Source organism: Camelus ferus, chromosome 11, assembly GCF_009834535.1.
Source record: "Camelus ferus isolate YT-003-E chromosome 11, BCGSAC_Cfer_1.0, whole genome shotgun sequence".
Taxonomy (NCBI): Eukaryota; Metazoa; Chordata; class Mammalia; order Artiodactyla; family Camelidae; genus Camelus; species Camelus ferus.
In genome coordinates, this window is record NC_045706.1 from 9,405,607 (window position 1) to 9,426,330 (window position 20,724).

At 47.9% G+C, this 20,724-nt stretch overlaps 1 protein-coding gene across 16 annotated transcripts in view; it reads left to right on the forward strand.

Moving 5' to 3' along the window:
• The window catches only part of FGFR2 (fibroblast growth factor receptor 2), a 100,723-nt gene that overhangs the window by 2,203 nt on the left and 77,796 nt on the right, over nucleotides 1-20,724 (forward strand). For 15 of the 16 annotated variants that reach the window (XM_032490756.1, XM_032490754.1, XM_032490753.1 and 12 more), the window contains exon 2: nucleotides 2,096-2,378. In XM_032490756.1, the coding sequence (XP_032346647.1) occupies nucleotides 2,213-2,378 (166 nt within the window). In that variant the 5' untranslated portion in view covers nucleotides 2,096-2,212. Of the gene's footprint in view, nucleotides 1-2,095; nucleotides 2,379-20,724 lie in introns of those variants that run through there. The other variant, XM_032490766.1, reaches the window with a different exon arrangement.

Sequence of the window (20,724 nt, forward strand, 5' to 3'; positions counted from 1 at the left end):
GAGGGCAGGCTTGTGCCGAGGTGAAAATGGACCAGGGGAACGGGTGGCCACGAAGAGCCATCCATCACAGGGAGGGTGACAACTCCTCCCGCGCCCTGGCGGAGAAGAGAGTTCCCTTTCAAGGGGAAAAATAAACACGCTGGGGCTTTCACTGAGGCTCAGACTCCAGGAAGGATTATGGTATTGAAGGCAGGAAGCCGGGATTGTGGCCGCCAGCGGCGTGCTGGGCCTGTGTTCCCAACACTGAGCCTGGGGACCTAATTATCCCGCCTAGGAGGTCCCTCCATACTTTTGTCCACCCTGGTGAGGAGCTGTGCAGACCTGCTGCCCTAGGCCTCCAGTTTCCAGAGATTTGGAGAGGCGGGGGCTGCGGGTCCTGGACCCGGAGATGGCTAAAATTCAAGTTTCTGGGTTACGCTGATGGGATGAGCGAATGGCTTGGGATTTAGCTGAGGTCGTTCACAGTCCACTGTCCCAGCAAAGGAAGCTCATCTGGGCTGGGACAGGTGAGTGAGGGGGCCGGGGAAGGAACCTGGGGCCCACTGTCCAGCTAGGATTTAAGATTGTTCCTGAAGTTGTGTTAGAGACAGAAAATTCCCATGCATTCTGGAAATACTTAGTAAATCAGTGAGAATGTTTGTGTGCTTTCCTCCCACACGTATGTAGAAATAGATATGGAATTATCTTTTGAGGCTCTTAACTTTTAAGAGGAGAGAAAAGTTGGCCAAGACATCCTGCAGGCAATCTGAAGACACAGGGTGAGCGCACACACTGCTTGCTTTTGCCGTGAATCACCCCGTTTCACATGTGCTTTCCTTGAAGCAGACATTGTCTTTATTCTTCTTCTGGAAATGGTACAGCATCCTCTTTTCCTTTGCCCATTTTAATCCTTAGTCAAGGCTAAAAGTTTTTCTGATGTAGCTTTGGGGAGGCTTAACAGTGTTGGAATCCTACATTATAATTTGAAACATCAAGTCTGCATGCAAAAACTGCAGAGTTCAGAGATTTTTATATCAAAGGTTCCAAGCCCTACCCCTAATCCTATAAAATGTGGTTCATTCATATATAGTTCACAGAATCTGTGATTGTTTGAATCAAATTCTCTAAACTTTCTGTGTTCAGTTCTACACTTGGTAATTAATACTGAACCAATAAAAAGTTATTTGGAATATCTTAATCTTGGAAAATTCTCTTTGCCTTTGGGTCAAATGGGTGAATGAAATAGTCAGTCGAGCATTATTGTAACTTGTACTCTGAAATTTTAGCCAATAGATTAGCATATTGAAAGTTATTGGCCCAATCACATACCTTGACAATAATTTACATATCATTGTCAGCGTCATCGTCATTAATAAACACCCGTGTTATTCATCAGAGTTTGCATCTCCTCCGTTTCTTAACCCACTGGTTGGGTTGCCGTTACTCACAGGGGAAGGGGATTCAGGCTTTGAATCTCTTTTTGGATCAGCTGCTTTGAATGTACTGCAGTTCCATTCATTCTTTGTAAGTGGCTGCTTGGCGCAAGATTGAAATACATTTCTGCATTTGAAAATGAATCTTGACAAGTGTAAACTGGTGGGAATTTTTGGTCGCCGTCCTGGGGTTCTTTTTATTTTGCTGGTCTCCTTTCTTCCTGAGGGCTCCAGTGACGGAGCAACCTGCTCAGCTCCAGCCCCTAGAAGCAGACACCTCTAAAACCCAGTTGGCCTAAGAGAAGTTAATGAGGCTGGGTATGCCAGCCCAGCATTGTTAACTTGCTTTTGTAGTTGCCCTTGAAACTAAGGTCACGTTGCTTCTGCTTTTTGAGGGCGGGAGAGGTGACAGTGGATAAGAGAAGAGAGTACACTTCGCCTAGCTGAAGTGGCCTCACGTATCTGTGTCCTGTAGCTAGTTTTTTATCTCTGTTTCTTAAAAGTAGGCTTTTTAAACGATCAACCTAGTACATGCCATGGACCGGTCTGGTGGGAACCCCTGGGACTGAGGTGCGGATGGAAGGCATTTACAGATAATGAAAAAGACCTGTGTAACCCACCTGGGTTGAAACGAATTGGCTTTGGGGAAGATTTCACTGACTCGCCGAATCTCTTTCCTCTAGAGGCTGCAGCAGGAGCAGCCAGGCCAGCAGCAGCTGCCGCGGCACCCTGGTTCCTGAGCCCACCGCAGGCTGAAGGCATTGCTGCTGGCAGTCCATGCTGGTAGAGGAAGTGTGCAGATGGGATTAACGTCCACACGGAGATATGGCAGAGGACGGGGGATTGGCACCGTAACCATGGTCAGCTGGGGTCGCTTCATCTGCCTGGTTGTGGTCACCATGGCAACCTTGTCCCTGGCCCGGCCCTCCTTCAGTTTAGTTGAGGATACCACGGTGGAGCCGGAAGGTAAGTTATTTAATTTCACTTTCAGGGTACCAAGTTCATTTCAGGGTTTGTCTGGGGAAGTGGCACGTGGGTCAAGGCCCATTTGAGAATCAGCTGCCCTTGCGTTGTAAATGAGTTTTCTAAAAGTAAGGGAGAGCCGGCTCTCTGATTCCCTTAAGTCAGATTTTGCAGAGAAGGTTTTTGGCTGTAACACTGCAGGCAGAGTGGTGTAGTTTGGTGGTTTCTCGGTGTGTGCGTTTCTCTGTGTGGGGTGAGGGGGGCAGCGGCAGTGTGTCTGTCCAGTGCCCGGGAGAGCTGTGGAAGGGGAGCTTGTAGACGAATGCCATCGCCAGCTCCCTGCAGTAGCATGCTTACTGGAGAGAGCCTTGCTTACACAGTGTAAAGAATTGCTATTTTCTGATGAAAGGAGCCACTCGGGGAAATTGCCAACATCTGAAATGCTGACATTTTATTTTCATTGTCTAAGGAGAAAAAGCAGCTTCTGAAGTTCAGCACAGAGAGGCTTGACACATTACATTCTTTTCAGCCATTGTAATTCATAATACTTCAGCCATACGTCACAGAGAGGCAGATTCTATTTTAGGGCAATTTGAAATGTACCTGGGCTTTTCCCGAATCGGTGAGAACTTCCAGATCTAACAGGGCTTGCATAGCTGTTTCAGCTTCGGAAATTGAATTTTAAAGGCACAGCGGCAGTTGCGAGCACTGAACAGGGCCAAGTTATCCCACTGGGCAGATTTGGAACCTCTTTTCCAGGTCCTTCCGAGACAGCGGTAGCCAAGCCTCGACTTGGTGCAGCCCTGAAATCTGTCATCAGTAGGGAATATTGGTAGCTGAGTTATTTTTCGAGTGGTAATCCGAGAATAAAACGGCAGATCTCAGCACTCATCGCCACTTAATGAACCTGTTTGCTGAGAGCCCACCTGGTGCCTGGTGAGCTTTGGGGGCCCTCCACGGGCCTGAGTGGTCTGGGGTCAGCTCAGCTGTTCTGGAAAGGCACCCTGCACGGAAGAGGAAGCCAGCCCGTCCAGGACCATACGGGAAGGAAGGCTGTGTCCCCATATGAGATGAGAGTCCTTGAGAGGAGCGCCTGCTGAGACCCTGAGCCATGAAAGGATAAAGGCAGATCTTTTTCTAATGCGGAAGCACTGCTTACCAGAAGCAGACCTGAGATGGAGACCTGAGATGAGGCTGGTACCCTTTTTCTTACAGAGCTGTACGGAGGCTTTGTAATGGACAGGTGTGGTGACATTGCAGCAGCTTCTGGGTCTCCGGGAAGGGGAATCTGGTAGGAATCGTGTCTGAGGCTTTCACAGGCTCTAGCTCTGATGGTCATGGGACTGCCTCCTTGTGACATGTGCTGTGACATAAGCAAGAATGTCGTTTGCAGGGGGGATGCGTTTTTAGAGGACTTAATATGAGAGAAAAGACTCCCAGTTTCTGAAAGTCATGCCTGTACTTCTTTAATTTTGCTAATAATTAAAATGGATGTTTCTCTAATTGCTGGTTTTCCCCCGAGTGCATGCATGGCCCAGCCACACCGAGGCAGCCGGGCTGGGATTTCCTGCAGTGTGAGCCCAGGAATGGGCCAGGTTAGGAATAAACTGTCATTTTTCATTTAGACTTCTGGGGCAGCATTATTGGGAGTTTATTTCAACATAAAGTGTAAAATGGTCCTGGAGGACTTCTTTTTATCGTATTTAATTATTGAAGAGAGTTTAAAATATGCACGTACAGACAGGAGGAAAGAGGTGTGGCAGAGAGCAGGGAAAAACAGTGGACAGGGATGAAGTCCCCACAGGGGTTCTTCGTGTAAAAACACGTATCCAACAATGTGAGTATTACTGGAAGCAGGTCTTCCCAACCTGGCATCTGTGGCCGCACTTGGGGGTTGAGGGGAGGTCCCTGAATTCCCTGAAATGGTAGGTCATATTTTGCGAATCTCCTTCTGTGCGTATTTCTGGGTTCATAGCTCCTTTGAGGATTGCATCCAGAGTTGTGAGATGTTAAAAAAGTGGAAGGTGCAAAACCCTGCCGAGGGGGGCAGCTTTGGAAAAGCGTGCAAACCCCTGGACTACAGTTTCTTCTTCCCTCATCTGAGGGTTGGCCAAGACAATCTTCAGGGTCTCTTCATTAATGTTAAGTGAATGTTAATATCCTCAGAAGCCTTCAGGTAACCTACCCCCAAAGCTTGCTGGGAGATTTAAGTGTGCCTGGATATAACAGGGCCTGGCATCTAATAAGCACCTGGGTTATGTTAGCATCATTGTTCCCAGGGAGCTGGGCACATGCATCTTCCCACTCCTGTGGGCTGGCTTTGTCAGTTGCCACAATGTCAAGAAACATCTAGGGTTTTGGAGACAATTGAGAAGAAAGTTTCTCTCTGACGAAGGAGGCCCTTTGTGTTTCCAGGCAGCTGTGTTTGCCTTCTGTAGAGTCTGCTCTTCCCTTGTCTGTTAGTCCAACGTTGGTGTTGGTTTGCGCCCTAAGACGAGTTCTTCCATTCCAAGAACCTTACTTTGGTGTCAGAGACTATTAGGAGGGTATTAATTATAGATGAGAAATAGGAGTTTTGAACGACTGGAAACAGACTAAGTAGAGTGGCTTCAGTTTAGGCTGTGGTCTTGGCGAATTGGAGAGAGACAGACAGAGCCCCCCGTCCATGTGTGGCCGGCAGTCACTGTCTGTCTTGCATGGTGAATATAACTATAGCTTTGGTTAAAATAAATTCAACCTTGACCTCCTGTTGCATCCGGCCTTAGCTTGGAAGACTTTTTGGTTTGCTAATTTGGAAGCTCCGTTCAGATAACCTCTACTGGGCTGGGCCAGAGAAAAATGTGCCCAGATTAAAACGTGACTAAGTTCCAGGAGGGAGCCTGAACCCTAACACTAGAGAATCTTTTCCAATTGTCTCGGCTTTGTACTGTCCTATCTCATCTATCTTCATACCACGTATCACATCATTTCATCTACCATACAGCTTCCTATCATACCCATCGTCTGTTATATACCATTTATCTTCTGGACACTTTCTGAAATGGTAGCAGTAGGTTTGACTCTACTCGACTGACTAGAGAAGGAGAAAATAATCTCTAGCAAAGACTTTAGTTGTTAATATTCCAGACTAAAAGTGAGTATTTTCATTTGGTCTTTCTTTTTTGTAGAGAACCAGCTGTGAAGGGTGTGACTCAAGGGGGCCAGTCCTCGGTGCCAAGTACCGTTCTGATTAAGATTCTAATTATTTAAAGTATAGTCAAGCCTGGTTACCCTGAGCAGGAGGCGACATTACTTTCAAGTTCTTCCTGACACTGTCACCTATGCTGGTTAATTAAGTCATTGTTGACATTAGCAACATCTTTGTTTACACCAGCCCAGTAGGAGCTAAAATAAAAGGGCTTTTCCAACCCAAAACCCTTAATTACTTTCCCACCCCCACAAAGTGTGATTCTGAAAAGAAACAACCTGGGAAGAAAGTAGTTTGCATTTTTTTGTTTGTTCGTTTCCGGTAACTAATTTTTTGGCAACCTCCTAAGAGATGATGCTGTCCTGGACCAATGGTCCAAAGCTCAGAGAAATTCAGTAAGGGGTCCACACGGAGACCTCCCTAAGTCAGATTTTTCCAGCATGGTTTAAGTCCTTTGTTAGGAGTATTGTAAATGCTATAATATCAGCCATACGCATTTAATTGCAAGTTAAAAGAAAAGAAAAAAAAAGAATATATCCGCATACCAAGAGTGAATGATTTAAAATAATCTTCTGTTTTGTATTATCTGCATCTTTGTTCCTCAATATGAGTGTTAATATTTAAGAGTTGACTGTAACTTGATAGTTAGCTTAGGAACAAGGACTTATTCTTGGTAAATTAAACCAAATGCAGGCTTATGCAGTTAAATACACAATGAAGTACACATTCTTTATTAGTATATAAAGTATTTCACAATTCATAGACAAAGAGCTGTGTTTAATATTACTTCTAGAGCAAAGAATTTGGCAAGCCCAGAGAATTTGTATTTGTACACTTTCTATATTGGCTTACTCTCATCTGAATTCGAAGTCTGTATGTGTGTGTATTTTGTCTTTTTATTTTAACCAGTTAGAACACTGGTTAAACCTACTCTGTGACTGGCCCCACCCTAGGCCATAACTGAAGACTTGGTCCTGTCAGGTCTTTCCCACCCAGTTGAGAGTGAGAATTCAGGTAACTAGACCAGTCCAATAGGAGATGTTTCCACTATCAGACTTAATGAATAATTATATGGTTATGAAATAGCCGGGGTAGTGTTTAAACAGGAAGAGTTTTGTTTAATGTCTGCATTCTCAATAAAATGTGTCTAGTAGCCCTCTTGCTTGCATTCTCCTTTGGGTGTTTACTTATCCAGGGTAATTGCTACAAGGCTACCCTCCCTCTTTCATCAGAGTCTGGCTTAATTGTACATTTCCATTAAAAATGCTGTTTAATTTTAGTCTTTAAAAGAAAATGTGGGAAATTGATTTTGGGGTGCCAGTGTCTTCAGTTCGGTGGGAAATACAGCCTGTGTGCTACTTTCCACTGTGCTGGTTTGATCCTCAGCAGGGTGACTTGTCTCAGTAGGCAATTCAGAAGCAATTGTTTGAAAGTTTTTCAGGCTATCCTACAAATGATTCTGGTTGAGTGGGTTTTATGTGGTTGTGAAAAAAATGCCTATGGTCTTTGTTATTATTTTGTTTTCCTGGAGGGATGACTTTTGCCTTAGGTTTTGCATTCTTTGTATACTTTTGCTTTATCCAAGTGAGATTTAGAGATGGCTCTGCTTTTCCAGCTTTCCTGGCATTGAGATGCCTGATGCGGTTAACCAAGCCACACCCTCACCCCTGTCCTTCTGTCTGAAACTTCTTAGCGGAGTTTCTTTTAACTGGTGGTGACTGTTGAAGGCCATATGTGACTGAATCGTGAACCTAATGTGAGGTCTAAAAGTTTGGCCTCAATTCGGAGAGGTGGGTTTCCAATCGTTATATCCAAGATGAACAAACGCCGAAGAATTCAGCTGTAACTTGCTAGAGGCTCTTGAACTTGAGTTTTTAAAGCTATGTGTAACTTGTGTTCCTTTTTGGGGACAGTGTTTATCTTCATGGGAAGCCTTAAGGCTTCCTGGCAGCCTGAGAGTCTCTCCAAACTGGCCACTTCCTCTTGCTTACCTAGATAGACCTGGAGTGACCCAGCCAGGTTCAGCTCTGGCTTTCTTGGATCAGGAATGTGAGGAGGTAGGGAAGGGAGCCCAAGGCCAAGCTCTGTAAAGGAGAAGTCTGGCTGAACTAGCTGCTGGCCTCTTCATTATGATGGTCCCACATGTCTTGGTGATGTCTTCTACTGGAATTAACAAACATTACACTTCTCCCAAGTTTTTCCTGCCTTGCTCTGACTGTAACTACCCCATTTTGGGGCACGATAGGAAATCCAAAATGGTAGCCGCATCAGTGGTGGGTGTCGGTTTTAGGCTTCCACTGGCCTCTGTTTATATAACTTCAAGCATTTACCATTTATATATTCATGCAAAAGGGTATTTAATTATCAGGCCAGACCATGGTTGTCCTTAAAGAGGGAGAATCTAGTAAAATAGACATGCTTTAGATTTTCAGTAATTTTGGTTTTAGGAAACTTGCACCATGATGGAGTTTTAAGATGTTGGGTGTGAGCTGTTGTCACTCATTCCACTTTGGAATACTGTAAGTAATTACGTCCCCTTCTGGACTTTTGCCATTTCATGTGAATATTAAAATTTTCAGATTCTTTTTTGCCTGTACTGAGTCAGGGAACTAAGGTGTCACCTGCTCTTTCCTTTTAACCCCTTGTTCAACTGAAGCATGGTAAATTCCAAGTCATGTCTGAATGGAATAAACATACATAGAATGTTAGGTTGTTGTGAACATGTTTAATGAGGAGCTTAAAAAATTGCTTGTAGGGAAAATAGTGATAGATTCAGAATTGAGGACAAAGGATGTATGTATTTTATGATTTATACATAGCACCTTACATGAAAGCAAGAATCCAGTTCTGAGCTCTGACATTAATAAAATAAACCCCATATAGATTGTCATGATTATTTCCTAACACTAAAACTCCTTCTAAGTTACTGTGTGACCTCTTTTTAAAGGCCAGTTTGCTGTTAAGTTTTTCCATACATGACCAGTTGTAATGTAAAAGTATCAAGACATTGAAAAGGCCAACTTTGTGCGTAGGGGAGTGGGAGGTGGGGAGGTGCTATAAAATGAATATGAAGATTTTTGTAGTGCTGAGTTTAGGGTTTAAACCCTTTGAAAAGCCTTACGCTTCAGATTGTTAGTGGACAGTGAGATTGCCCCAGAGGGGTGTGACTGCCTTCAGGGCGCCCCCTTCCCGTGCCGCTCACCCCCCTGGACCTGCATCAAAGCGTGCTGTCTTCTTAGCTGACCCAGATACGTGCACAACGGACTGTATATCCTAAGTGTCACAAATGTTTCAAGTTGAAAAAAATCACTACTCAAATCTTTAAAAGACCAAGAATCCTCTATCTAATTAGCCTCAGTTCTGCATCTGACATTTTATTTTTTCATATAAATGAATAAAATCAATTTGAATGGCATGGGATGTGTTTTCCGGGGTTACAGACTCACAGAAGGAACTTGGCCTTGGCAGCTAGGCAAGTCGGGTTTGCACCTCTCCACTATCTACTGATGCTGTGACCTTGGATAAATTAGATAACCTCTGTGAGCCTCTCTTTCTTTATCTTAAAATGGATCTGATAATACCTGTCTTGAAAGGGGGACCATGAAGATTAAATGCATGTGGATGTAAATCCCTTACAGTAGTTCCTGGCAGACAGTAGGTGCTCAGTAAGGCTAGTTTCCTTCCTGCCCCACCCCACTTCCTTGTCAAGGTGAAAACCTGAGATAGGGTGTAAGGCGATTTACTTCAGGGAGGTTTACCCTGTAATATATAAGGACGGATCTTCTGATGAGAGGCATTTCCATTAATTAAAATAGAAAGGGAGCTCTAGGCCCTGGTTTTATCCAACCCTTTTAAATTATCTTAGACAGTTTACAAGTCTGGACTTAAGAAATGTGATCATCTTGCTGCTTGCAGTTCAGATGGTTCAGGGTTGACATTTTTTTCTCTGTTGAAAAAAAGTCAGTTGCAGCCATGCAAGAACAGCGGGATGTGTACTTCACAAAGAGAAATGTATTTTCGGCAAGGAGTTCTCTTGAGGCTCCAAAAGATTGTCATGAAGGCTGATGAAGAGAGGGTTATGGCACTGGTTGTGGGGGAAGTGGGGTGTTTCATGCTCGGCTTTTGTCCTTGCCAGTGAGGAGCGCTCCCTAGCATGTGTCGATCATCCCTGCCAGGTTGGCTTCTATGGACATCTCCTGGGCCTAAGTGGTGCTGGGCTTCCATGGCTTCATGGAAGGGAGCTCAAGGAGATTGTTATGGTACCCACAGTTCTGAGGGGTGGGAGCTGAGTAGTCGTTTGTATGTTATACCCTTGTGGAGATTATTTGATAGGACGGGTGGGGTGAGGAGTGAAGGATGGGGGTGGTCAGTATGGATGAGGTCGTGTTCTTTCAGCCCATTCCTTGAGAGGATGAGGATGCAGGTGATGATGATAACATTCCCATCTGTTGAGTGCCTGCCATGTGTCAGACACTGTGCTCGGTACCTTGACATATATTATCTCTAATCTTTTCCCCCCAGTTTTATGGAGATGTAACAGACATACAGCACGGTTGAAGGTGTACGGCATAATAATTTGACTTAACGTATGTTGTGAAATGATTGTGACAGTAAGTTCAGCTAATATCCATGATCTCATATAGACACAAAAAAAGGAAAAGAAAAAATATTTTTCCTTGCTCTGAAAATTCTTGGGATTTACACTCTTAACAACTTCTGTGTATACCAGCCATACAGCAGTGTTAACTATAGCCATCACTTTGTATATTACATCTCTAGTACTTATTTCTCTTATAACTGAAAGTTTCTACCTTTTGAAGCACCTTCTTCCAGTTCCTCCTCTCCCTCCTAATCTTAGTAAGGAAGCTGATCCCAGCTATTCATGTTTCCATTTTATGGGCAAAACTCATGACTGGGATTCTTGGAGATGAAATGATTCTTCCAAGACCCCATCATTAGTGAGCGTGGACCCAGGCCTTTGGGTAAATTTATTGGTGCAACAGAGGTTTCCCAGTTGACTCCTCTTTCAGGACAGGAGAGTCTTCTGTGGAACACCGTGGTGGCTCCCTCATTCCTGAACCTGTCATTTGACTCTTCAACATGTAAGGGCACTGCTGGCTGATTCTGTTTCTTCTCATCTGTCTACGTCTATTCCCCTAAAGCTATTTGAAGGAAAATCTCAGGCAATAAAACCGTTCCAATAATTACCACTTTGTGATTCTTCTGGAATGGCCTCTGGTGGTCTGTCACTTATTGATAAGGAGCTGACCCTCTCTGCTGCCTGGGAGACCAGAGGGAGACTGCTCTGTGTCTCAGCTAGTGACCCAGGCTGAGTCATGTGCAGGAGTCAGTACCAGAAGGGCTGGCCCAAGGAGCGGTACCAGGCCATCCCGTTTTTCCTTGTCCCCAGTGCTTCTGGCGGTCTGCCTGGGACCTGAGTTACTCAGCGTTCAGTTGGGGTTGTCAGTTTGCTATGGTGTCAGGCTTTCCTTCAGCGTTTCTGCTTTGAGATTGAGTCAAGGCCCACCTATGCAGACTGGCGTACCCTGGGCTCCTGCAAGCTGTGCTCACGGAAATGACAAATGCTGGGCCTGCTAATGCAGGAGTCTAGGAAAGCCAAAAATAAATAAAGGAATAAATAAAAGGGTGGGGGAGGTGGGAGAAAAGGGAAAAAAATCCCAAGAATGAAAGGGCAGAAGCAGCAACACCTACACTTCCTCTAGCCCTGGCCAGGAAGGGTATCCTGAGGGAAAAAGAGGCCGAGGGGCACAGCCCATTTTTAAAGCAAACAAAGTTCAGTTTGGTGGTTTAAAAAAAAAAAGTTAACTCTGAGTGGTTCCACTTAGATGTGGGGCTGAGTCAGGGCTGGTCCATCAGCCAAACTCTGTACCGGTCACTTGCTCAGTGGACGCAGAAGACGCAGGGCCACAGGCATTTGGGGGGTGGGGACTTCGTATTGGGGAGGAGTTGCCTCCCTGGTGCAGCGACACCTTCCAGAGCCAGGGTCGTTGCTCTAGCAGCCGTTACAGATTGCGGCAGAATTGCTGTGGCTGCTTTGAGTTTGTTTCCCCAAATAAGTTGTCTGAGACCCTGCTCCTCCCTACTCTGTGCCCTGCTCCGTGGGGATGAATGGTGAGCAGAGAGCTCTCAAGTCCTGTTGAGTTGGGGACTGACGGGGTCGGGGGACTGGCGTTTGTCATAAAGAATTGCCAAAAAATGAGGGGCCACTTCGAACCCAATGGGAAGGTGCTCGGAAGTAAAGGTGCGGTGTGTCTCGGAGGGATTCGGGGAACCCTGAGGAGGCCAGTGTGCTGGAGTGATGACCGAGGGCCTGGGATGCGACTGGAGAAGTAGGCCAGGCCAGGCTGGAGGCAGCCGGGGGGCCATGTTAAGGGTTTTTCTGGGTCCTCCAACTCTGCAACAACTTCCTGAGGCTGGTCTGGAAGGAAGTGGGCACCATCTTGATTCACGGGCAGACCCACTGCGTGGGCCCTACTTGGTACCAGCCAGTGTGCCAGCTGGGTTGCCCCATGCCTCTACCGTCGGTGAGGGCTGCCCAGCCTGAGAGGTACAAGTGAGGAGGTCATGGGCAGCTGACCGTGGCACTGAGTGGGTCGTTTCATCCTCCTTCTTGACAGTCTGGAGCTGCAGTTTCTTGCCAGGCCACCGTGGAGGTGGGGGGATGGCCTGAGGGCAGGGTGTCCAGGGGAGCCCGGTGGACTCCCGCTGGGGAGTGAACATGACTCTGCTCTCCTCTTGAGGGGCTTGTTTGGAGACTCAGAGAGTCATATAAGGCTCCCTCCTCTCTCCAATCTTGGTTTAAGAAAGGACTTGCTAGGCCCTGTCCACGTCTTGGGAAGCCAAGATGCACCGCCGTGCACAGCCTTTTCAGGATCAGATGCTCCCGAAGGTTCTGAAAGGGGCTCTATTGGGAGGTAGGGACTCTTCAAAGTTTGTTTGTTTTCTTGAAGGTTTTACTTCTATGCAAATATGCGGCTTAGAGTTGGGGAGAAAGGTTAACCATGGTGGCGCCTATCTTAATTTGGAATTTCCTGAGTGCATGTGGTTTCAGTCCTCAGGCACAGGACCCCCCTTGGGAGGATTTTTCTTTTCTCTGCAAATCACCGGAGAAAAGTGATCCCTGTGGCTTCGTCCTGCCTTTCTGGGTCCTGCGGGGCCGAACCAGCTGGGAGCGTGCCCCGCCCCCGCTGAGGCTCCCCGCCCCCTCGGACTAGAGGGACACCTCTCCAAGGGGTCATTCTGATCCAGCTGCTCGCTAAAGACCCCTCGGGCTATGAATCTGTGCCTTGGCCTGAACACGATTCCAGCCCTGGCCGGGCCTGAACTTGCGGAGGCCTGGCTGCCAGATCAAACCCATTCAAATGAGGAGGCCCATCTGCTTCCCAGTATCCAGCTGCTGTCCCTTCATTTGCAAATGGCTGGGATGCTGCTGGGGGTGGGTCGGGGGGTGTCTGGGGACACATCTGCAGGCTCTGAACGGGTGTTGGAGTTGGGGTCCTGCTGGGAGAAGAAAGGCCCGGCCCTTTAAGTAAACTTGCTGAACAATACCCCCAAAAGGTCTGGAGTTGAAAAAGCGGGAGGCAGCCTTGCCCTCAAGGAGTGACTAACTCTTCGCCCTCTCCTCCCCATCCCCCACCTTTTTCCCCCTTTCTGTTGTCGCTGGGGCCCCTTTGAAAGTATTCATGTATTGAGAAAGTACTCACTGAGGGTGGGGCTGGAGAAAATGTCAGAAAGGATTTGGACATTGATCTGACCTTTAAGGGACTTAGAAGACAAATGTATCCCCTTGGATTGGCACCATTTATTGACTGTTTATGCCAGTGACAGGGACATGTGAGCTGGTCCCACCAGCAGCTTCTAGGAGCCACAGGTAACACTTAAGTGTGGAAAGGCAACCACCCCTGAAAACTCGCTTCTGGAATGCAGTCGGACTGCTGGCTTTGGGGCTTGCTCTCTGGAACGCAGGCCAATTACCCTACTCGTTGTAGCCCAGGTCTTCAGGCTTGTGGCCTCTGGGTCTGGTGTTCAGGGTTTTTTGAGGCAGGGTGTGTGGTTGTGGTGAGTTGTCCCTGAGCCCTACTGAGATCCTCTTTTCTAGGGAATTCTGTGGGGCTTCCCATGCCCCCATACAAGTATCAGGTATCTCTGATTTGTTGGATGGATGAGTAATAAATGGTATTTTAATAAGCCACAGGCCACTTCCCTCATGAAAGTAATTGAGCAGGTGTTTTACATGGCTGTTGATAGTGACAACTCTCACAAGATCCTTGGGAACATTCCAGAAATCCCACTTAGGTAACTTACGTTGTATATGATGTGAGAGATTTGTTCATTTGAAAGAAAACTCTATTTTAAAATCAGACAAATGCAAATTGAGATTCCCACGTGATTAGAAAAGAACAATCTGCTGATCATTTAGTGTCAAGCTACAACCCATAAGCAGGAGCCTGGCCCACCCCGGCCAGTTCTGAGCAGTAGGCAGGCAGGGGACCCCCTGCTGCCTGGTAGGGGGTAGGGGGCTTCTCTCAGGTGTACCCCCACTTTACAGAGGCCTCCCCAGGCAGTCTCTGGTTTTGTCCCCATGGCGACCTTGATGTAGCCCAGAGACAGCCTGTTCTACAAACCAGGACTCTAGGCCAAGGGATGAGAAGAGACTGCCCAAGTCAACAGGGTTCATCGCTGCTGCAGCAGGTCTCAAACCTGTCCTTGGACACTGGAGCTGAACTTCCCACAAGGTGACTCTTGGACCTGTAGCATCAGCATTACCTGGGGAATGTATGGGAAATCTAGAATCTCAGACCCCACCTGAAGCCTCCTGACCCAGAAACATTGGAAGTGGAGCCCAGGAAGCTGTGTTTTAACAAACTGTCTGGATGGTCTTTATGCAAAGTAAAGGCTGAGAAGCACAGTCCCCCCCATCCTCAGAAGCTCTCAGTTGGAGTGCAGGGGGCAGGGGGGCAGACTATATTTGGCTATGACTAGATGGATGAACAAAGAGCTAGTGAATTGGAGATGCGGGCAATGCAGGCTTCTTAATGGGAATCAGAGGAGTTTTCACAGAGATGAAATTTAAGTTGGGCTTTAAAGGCTGAATAGGAGCTTGCCAGGCAGAGGACCAGGACAGAGGATGCAGGTAAAGGGAATAGTGCTCATGTGAACAGACATGCCTACTGTGTGAGGGAGAGGGTGGAGAGGGATCTGGGGCCAGGGAGCAACCAAGGCTGCAGTGTGGGTGATGTTCTTCGGGTTTTCCCCTGTCAGAGTGTGGCATGGCCTGCACTTTTTTTTTTTAAGTAGAGATAAGTTTTGCTTTCCAGAAAATTACTCTGGTGGCCCATGATGTGGACACAGAGGGCGGCCCACAGGTGATGGTTAGGGGATGTTGCAGAGGTCTTTTGGAGAGATGGCAGAGGCCTGGGGTGGGCCTGTGGGAGAGAAATCCACCCTTGCTTTCTTTCCAGAGCTGTTGCGGAGACAGAGTGAGTAAGGGTGGAGGTGTGGGCACTACCTGGATGAGAAGAGAGAGGAGGAAGAGGGGCTTTAGGGCAGATTTGGAGCTGGGGTTGATGTCACGTGGTAACTGCGCTCAGCGAGAGGCCAGCGCAGAAGGAGGAGGTTGAAGGTCGTCTGCCTGTTTTGGATAGGACCTCTGTAGACGTCCAGGTAATGTGTTCCCTCCGGCAGGTGGAAATATGAACCTGCAAGCTGGGACTTGAGTGGCACTGACATGCAGGGGGTGGGAAAAACTGCAGAGATGGAGATCAGAATGTAGGGAAAAGGAACAGAGGAGCCAGGGATGGAATTCAGAGCATATGCACGTACGGGGGAGGGAGGGAGAAGAGGCGTTTCCCAGAGGCAGGAACGACCTCCGTGCACAGTTTTGTTCTTAGGAACACGTGCGCACGCCAGCAGACAACAGAATGCCGCCGTGGACCAATAGGCACTAAAATGTGCGTTAGAGGCTCTCTCTTTTCTAACATCCCCATCCTTCCACGTTGAGAAGACCTGGTTAGGGGGAGTTTCCTCCTTTCACGGTTAGCCCACTGCAGCGGAGGAACCATGAGTTCAGCCACCAGGTCTTCTCGATGGCCGGTGCACTTTGAGTTCTCGCTAAGTGCAGGGCGTTGTGCATGGCGCCTTCTGGGCACTGTCTCAGGTATCACTGTTCCTCGTTTGCAGGGGAGGAAAACGAGTGATTAGAAAGCCGAGTGCCCTGTCCTGGGTCACCCAGCTCCTAAGTGGCTGAGCTGGGACTCAGGCCTGTTCTAAGTCTGGCCTTTTACCATCCCCAGCCTGTCCTTGCCTCTTTTGAAGAGTTACCAGGGAGGGACAGAAGTGAGACTTCATGCTCAGATACCATGCAAGGCTTGGGGGGACAGCTAAGGGAATTGAAGGAACATCTGATTAGACAGGTGGCTTCCCACTTTGTACAATGAAGAGGGCTGCCTGCGGCCTAGGGCTGTCACCAGGACTCGGGGACAAAAATGTCTTGGGGGCAAAGGATTTGGTTTTCAGCACTGGAGATGATGTGTGTTCATTTTACAGGCGATGCTTCTGCAAGGCCACTCTCTACCTTTAAGACTGTGCTGATAAAGCTCAGGCAGATCCTGTTCATTCCTTTACCTCCTCCTGAGGCCCCTGTCCACCCCCACCCCCACCTTTTCCCTTCCTACTTGTGGGGATACAGAGAGCACAAAATCTTTCCACAGAGAAAAAGATTTCCCAGTGGTCTCGGTCTGTCAGCAGAGCCAGCTTTTTGATGCTGTGGTTTTCCCTGGAACAGCATGCCCTAGGAAGCCCAGAAGATCTTGAGAAGCGCCAGCCTCTCACCATGTCTGGCAGGCTTGTTTCCAGGAGACAGGAGGCTCAGGGCCTGGATAATCAGGTGACTGAGCACAGAAACTCATTGTACATCCCACCTGGGGTCGTGGGGCCACTTTGACATGACTTGTGCTGCCAGTTTCTGCTTCCTGGGCGCTGGATAATCTAATGGCGTATCTCTTTGGGAAATAGTTTTTAAACAAAGGGCTCAAATTTGAAGTTCTTGCTCAAGCAAAGTCGCCAATATCTGGGGGTTTCATGAAGATAGTCCTGTCCCGTACCTGCATCCTGGTGGTCCAGTGGGAATTTTGTTCCTCTGAACATCAGAGTTTGATGCTCCTATGGTGACCAGGAGAAAACTTCTTTTGTGACCCTCTTTCTCCCTTTTGGAGAACACTATTATTAACAGACTAAAATGCTACATCAAAGGGAGACTGGATGCAGACAAAATAGGAGCTAAATATTTCCACTTTTGGGGTTCAAATATTGGGTGATAATGGTGACTCACTCTTAAAAGGGTGCATTCTTAGGCATTTTACTATTTCGACATTTTAATTTTCTCATGGGCAACAACATCATTTCTTTTCAGACTCAGAGCTGTTTGCCGTGTTTCTCAAAGGCAGACCTAAATTATATGAGGGGTGGGCCTAAATATATAATTCTAAATGGTTACCATATTGGAAGCATTAACCATTATCCCATCTGATGGTGAGGAATGCGAGCCAGTCTAGAGTTTCTGGAACAGTCAAGCTACTGTGTCAGAGGTAGCTGTTAGTGGTTCTGGCCCCTGTGATACCGACAAGGAGGACTGTAAGTCCTGACTTGAGTCTGCAAGACACTCGACAACCGGTTGGAAGAGAAAGCTGCAGCCTTTCAGCCTGTTTACTTATCTGTGTTTCATTGCTCTGACTTCTTTTAGGCCCCCATTTTTATGTTGGCAGTATTTCTTGAGGTGGAGAACTTTCATCTTTATATTGTGCAGAGTATTTGTCTCCCCCCCACCCCCCGAAAGAACAAGTAGTACCCATGCCTTATAAGGCTTCTGTTTGATGTCCGGATTTTGTCTTCTGCAAGCCTGTTCTTGTAAAAGGGAAGCTTTGAGGCTGTCTGAGCTGAAGCAGCCAGCTCGGCCCCTGCCGTCTGGGTGTCTGCAGAGCCCCTGTGCTAGGACACACAAGGGTGGTCATTTCTGACTTGATGGCGGGGACCCCAGTAGCTTTATATCTTTCTACTGGTAAGTTTTGATGCCACCTAGACAGAAACTGTGCTGTAGAAAAGTGGGGGCTTCGCTCCTCCAAAGCCCCTACGCCCCATGGGTTACTGAAAAGTAACACCAGGTGTCCGTCGGTCCAGACTCCCTCGATTCTAACTGGTGAAAAGGACTTTGGTAGTGCTGTGTATCAGAGGAGTCTGCATTCCGTTCCTGTGGACAGAAAATGGGGTATTGGCCAGTTAAAATGGGGTAGTGGCCACTACGGGCCGTCTTGAAGACCAGGAGGGTGAGTCGACGCTAACTGGAACAGACACTTACTTGCTACGTGCCCCGTGTACTGTGACATTGCGGTGACATTTGCAGCTTCATTCTGTGTGTTTCTTCTGTCAAGACAGTGGCAGCCCCACAGCAATGATATTTATTCCTCTTGTGCAAGGTGGCAGGATGTCTGGAGGGCACCAGGAGACCGAGGCTGTTTTACTATGCTCGCGCCAAATGCTGGTGTTAAGAATTCCCGTGGGAGTCCCTGCCGGCCACGCCGTCGCAACAGGAAGAGCCTCCACTGCGTCTGCGCGTACCTGCTGGTTTTCTCCCTCTCCTCCTCCCCTCTCCTCTCCTCTCTTCCTCCCTCCTCCTCTCGCAGAGGGAGTTGTTTAGGGATTTCTTTCTCTCTTTCTTCTCCTTTCTGGAGGAATGTGTTTAGGGCTTGGACACCCCTGACTTTCTGAGATAGAGAAACCTAGGTGGGGGGGTGCATTCCAGGGGTGACCTCTCTCATGCGTCCTTGGAGCTGGGGTTTCCATTTCTTAGCTGCGATAAACTTGACCTTTGAAAGAACACTGATCCTGAGGAAACCCCAGAAAAGGCTGAATTTGTGAAACATGACGTCATTCGTTGTCCCCGTGGCATACTCTGCTTTTTTCTTCCTTAACAGTTTAAATCTGTCATCCGTTCTCCCTGAAACGATTGGACAGGGCAAGACGCGGGTTTCCCATCTGTTCTCTGTTTGCATTTGGGCGCCATTTCAAAAACCACATGGGAGAAGTTTATAGGCAAACATTATAAAAAGTGACAGTCTGAAGTGCTGCTGTGGCTGGCTTGGCAGCATAAAGTGTTACCTGAAATAGCTCCCTGTTCCAGACTCCCTCTCGCTGCTTCAATTGTCTCAGGACAGCCTCCTGATGACACTGGGGAGGAATTCGGCTTGGACGTGCGCAGTGAAGGCACAGAAACCACAGCCTTTGCTGACTTTTGCAAGACTTCCCCCTCCTAAGGCTCTGCTCACCTCCAGCAAGGACTGCTGGTCCCTGCGTTGATTTCCTGGGAGGTAAAGCTGGTAACATCAGCATGACACCACCCCGAGAGGTCATGATCTGCTGCAGTACTGGGGACTCGAGGAGTCAGGCAACCCCTGCCTCACTTTCTTCCTTTCCCCAGTCGAGGCCCCTCAGTTCTAAATTCCAGTAGCTCCCCAGGGATCACAGCTCAGGAGTTTCTTAGGGGCGGGAAGGAGACGCAGCTTAGGACAGGAATCACACACATGCTGTATGCAGTGGTGGCTGTTACTCAAACCCTTCACTTGTTGATGAGCTGTAAGGGTGCCCATCTCTCATTTTTTAATGTCAAACTAGTCCATTTATTGAAAAGCTGTGTGACAAAATGCTGCTGGCGCTATTCGGGTGTTTGAAACCTGTGGGGAGAAAGTTCAAATTGATGCAGTGAAAGAACGGCACAGCCGAGCTCTCCCCGCCGGTGCGCGACCTCAGCACATAGAAGCAAGTGCCTTTTCGTCCTCCTGGAAAGCAAACCCACGCCTTGTTTGTTTAGCACTTTGAGGTACAGTGACAGAGCGTCCAGCACTGGTGTGTGCGCTCCATGCTTCTCGCTCCTTTGTGGGTTGTAATTTGCATTATGAAAGATACAAGGAAATGTATTCTGTCTGTAGATGTCTCTGAAGGAGCACGTGGTGTGTAACAAAGCAGCTTCTGGAAACTTCCTCCCACTGTGTTTTGGTGAGAACTGATGAGGAAAGTGTTGGGCTGTGTGTTCAGCATGGATTTCTCCCCTTCTCTGTGTGAGAAAGGTTAAAAGTCTGCCACAGACCAGAAAAAAATAAGTGCAGGAAACTGTTAATGTTGCTAGGTATTGTTTAAATCTCCCAAGGAGTACTTTGCCCCGTGTCAACTGTCATATTTTACTGAGCAGGCCATGCGACTTGGTGGAGCCAAGGGGAGGCACTGGCCTGTGACACTGGAAGGCAATCAAGTCAAAGTTAGAGGGACAGTTAGGGGACCACAGAGACAGCGTCACTGATGTCAGAGGGGACTGGCCCGTTGTCCCCACGGAACAAGGTGAGGTCAGTCCCACTATGGAGGTGGACACAGAGCACTGGAGAACACGTAGGCAGGGGGTCACCCGGAGGATGGCAGCACAGAAGAGAAACCAAGCCCCAGTGGCCGCACGGGAGGGGCAGGGACAGAGCTGCTTCCACCGAGCAAGTGGTTTGGGCCCCAGGCTAAGTGTCTGTGTTCTTCGCGTCTTGGCCTAGGATGCCTGTGATGTAGGAACCCACACACGGGGCCGCGGGAGCCGCTGGGTGGCCTGGGGAGGATGGGTGTGTCATTCAGCCCCTCCCCACCACGTGCCCCACTTGCCCTCCCTGACCCTCTTTCTTCCTTCTCTTCTCTTTCTCCCCAACCTCTTCTCCCTTTCCCCCTCTTTCTATTCATTCACCCATTCTCCCTAAGATGCACTTGAAGTCCCTCTAGCTTATGCGTAGAGATTGCTAGCTTCTGCTGGGTTTCCCCAAAGATGCCTCAGTCCCCTAGCTGAGCCTGTTGTGAAATAATCAGCTGGGGGAGGGAGGCACACGTGCTTTCTGAATTCCCCACGGCAGTCACTGGTTTCAGACTTCGAGTGGCTTAGGTAGATGGCTTAATTGTGTGGGTGAACATCGTTATCTTGTTGATGTATTGGGGGAGTTATTTTACTATCTGTGAGGCTTATCATCTAATTGGGAAACTGGGTGATGGTTTTGACCTGGTTTTACTGGAAATAAAAACCACTCTCAGGACCTCAAGTCATCTTATGAGTCCTTTGAGCTGGTA